A 2500-nucleotide genomic window follows, 5' to 3' on the forward strand; every position below is an offset into this window, starting at 1 on the left:
CTGGACTGTCGCTGCCCATCCCACCTCTACAGGTATCATCACGGTCGTTACCTGTTATTAAAAAAAGAAAATATCTTGTATTCTCCAAAATCTGATTGTTTATTGGAATAATGAATACTGTTGTATATCCCGCTTTTTATTAGTTTTAATAACGTTTGGCAATACAAGGAATAGTCACTATGTCCAGTCTGGTTAATTATGTTATGCCAGACGATAATTAAAAAATAAATTTACTTCAGCAGACAGACACACACACACACATACACACACACACACACACACACACACACACATATATATATATATATATATATATATATATATATATATATATATATATATATATATATATATAAATTGAAAAATGTTATTCTAAATTGCTCATGCTATTACGACGTAAGTGACAAATAGTTGAAACCACTGAAAAAATATAAAGTATTAAGTCTGTCTAGAAAGTCCTAAGTTAAGATACGTTAGGTATTTATGGAGTACCTGTTGTCCTCTAATTCTTATAACGAAAAATAATGTAAAAACAAATCGTGTGATTTTGGCAAAGTCTTAACTAAGCTCCTAAAATAAAAACAATATTATACAATACTTTTCAAGCTAATGCATATTTCAAAACACCGTGATGCAACAGCTTTGAATTAACATGAAAGCTTTTCAAGGACACTGGATGAACACAGTGTTACCTAAATCCCAATATCATTAACATATCACTACAATCAGGCAGATAATCTAAATCCCCAAACACAACGTTTCTTTTATGACTGACTAAAAATAGTCTTCAAAGTCGCTAAAATATTATATTCGTTTGTGAACAACGATTCAATCGTTCACACTTCATCGCTCAATAAAGACTATTTAAGCATCAAGGAATCACACACTGATTAGATCAAGGATTTCAGATAGTATTTTGAGGGTAAAGTATTCCAACATTGATTTTCCTTTTGGGAATCAAACACTGATTCCAGTTAAAGATTCCTATAACTTCTTTCAGCAAGGAATCTAACACTCCTCAGCATGTTTTATAAATTAAGCTACTAACTTCACGTGAATTGGAAAATGGCTTTTATTGAATAAGTTGCATACAACAGATATACTTGTCAAAGTTGCACCGTCACTCATGCTATGATCAACACAAGTTTGACGGATCATGTTAGCCACCACTCATTGTCAAAATAACAATTATATAACTAGCAAACTTAAAATGTTAAAAATTTCACTTCACCTACACAAGACACCATTCTCTTCAGATAACATCTCTCTATGTGCATATTCTTTTATACAATTCACGTGATCACTACAGCTTTCATTTCCATTTTCTTTCTGTTGGTCACCACGCATTGTCAAAATAATGATTATTTAGCTAGCAAACTAAAAATGTCAAAAATTTCACTTCATCATCTACACAAGACTGCATTCTCTTCAGTTACATTCTCTCTCTCTTCTCTCTCTCTCTCTCTCTCTCTCTCTCTCTCTCTCTCTCTCTCTCTGTGCATATTCTAATTACACAATTCACTTGCTCAGTTTCTTTCGTTTACATTTCATCTCTGGAGAATCAAGCTAAGATTTTCCACTTTTGGACCTAGCCTATCAAAAAATTAGAAGAAATTAACAAGCCTATTCAAGGACGAACCTCTCTACTAAGACGGTCGTCCTTCAAGTAAGGGAAAGGATTTTGCAGTGATAATTCGAATCTGAATATATAACGTGGGCCAAAAGCCCAGCGCTGGGACCTGAGAGGTCAAAACAGCGTTGAAAATAATATTGAACTATTTGTCAGGAGAGGATAAAAGTAAGATGAAAGAAAGAGGATATGAATGGAGGTATAGTAAAGTGAATGAAAGGGGTTGCAGCCAGGGGCAGAAGGGACGCTGCAAAGAACCTAAGTAATGCCTTACAGCGCACTGCATGAGGTACACTGACGACACTACCCACATACAGAGGATTTTGGGTTGGAGGGTGGGGAGGGAGGGATAAAATCCAAAACACACCACGTTCATAAGTCTCCCCTTTCACTCACAGTCGAATAAACCCTAATGAACGAGTCGGTTCCCAGAATCCCGAGAGTGGGGGGGGGGGGATATTTCCAATTCAGTAATTTACCTGCGGCCGGGTCTAATTGGCGCACTGTATCCGACATTTATATAGAACCAAGGGGGAAACAAAGGACAAAGCTCCGATACGGAGAGGACAATGGGTTAGGCATAATCTGTACGTGAAAGTCCACGAACCATTTGTCCAGAAAGCGTTGCTTTATTTCACCTCCTCTAAACTCTGCACAGTTTCTCTCCATTGAAATTTTAATTGACGGTATTTTGGTTGAAGCTTGTCGAGAGATTTTTTTAACGTCAAGGTTGACGAAGAAATTAATTTTATGTTATAGAACAAATTGATTTCTTAAAATGAAATTTTTGGTAATATATTTCTGAATCCTGTAACAGACAATGAGCTGTATAATTAGCGTGTGAAGTGAATGATCAGTTTCCAAATTCTT

General features: G+C 35.6%; 1 protein-coding gene across 2 annotated transcripts in view; it reads right to left on the bottom strand.

Annotated features, from left to right (window-relative positions):
* Nucleotides 1-2500, bottom strand: part of LOC136855477 (gonadotropin-releasing hormone receptor-like) — a 434721-nt gene that overhangs the window by 239739 nt on the left and 192482 nt on the right. For both annotated transcript variants that reach the window (XM_067132553.1, XM_067132554.1), the window contains one exon: nucleotides 1-51. This exon is cut by the window's left edge and continues 98 nt beyond it. In XM_067132553.1, the coding sequence (XP_066988654.1) occupies nucleotides 1-51 (51 nt within the window). The remainder of the gene's footprint in view (nucleotides 52-2500) is intronic.

The sequence above is a fragment of the Macrobrachium rosenbergii genome, chromosome 31 (genome assembly GCF_040412425.1).
Source record: "Macrobrachium rosenbergii isolate ZJJX-2024 chromosome 31, ASM4041242v1, whole genome shotgun sequence".
NCBI classification, from domain to species: Eukaryota; Metazoa; Arthropoda; class Malacostraca; order Decapoda; family Palaemonidae; genus Macrobrachium; species Macrobrachium rosenbergii.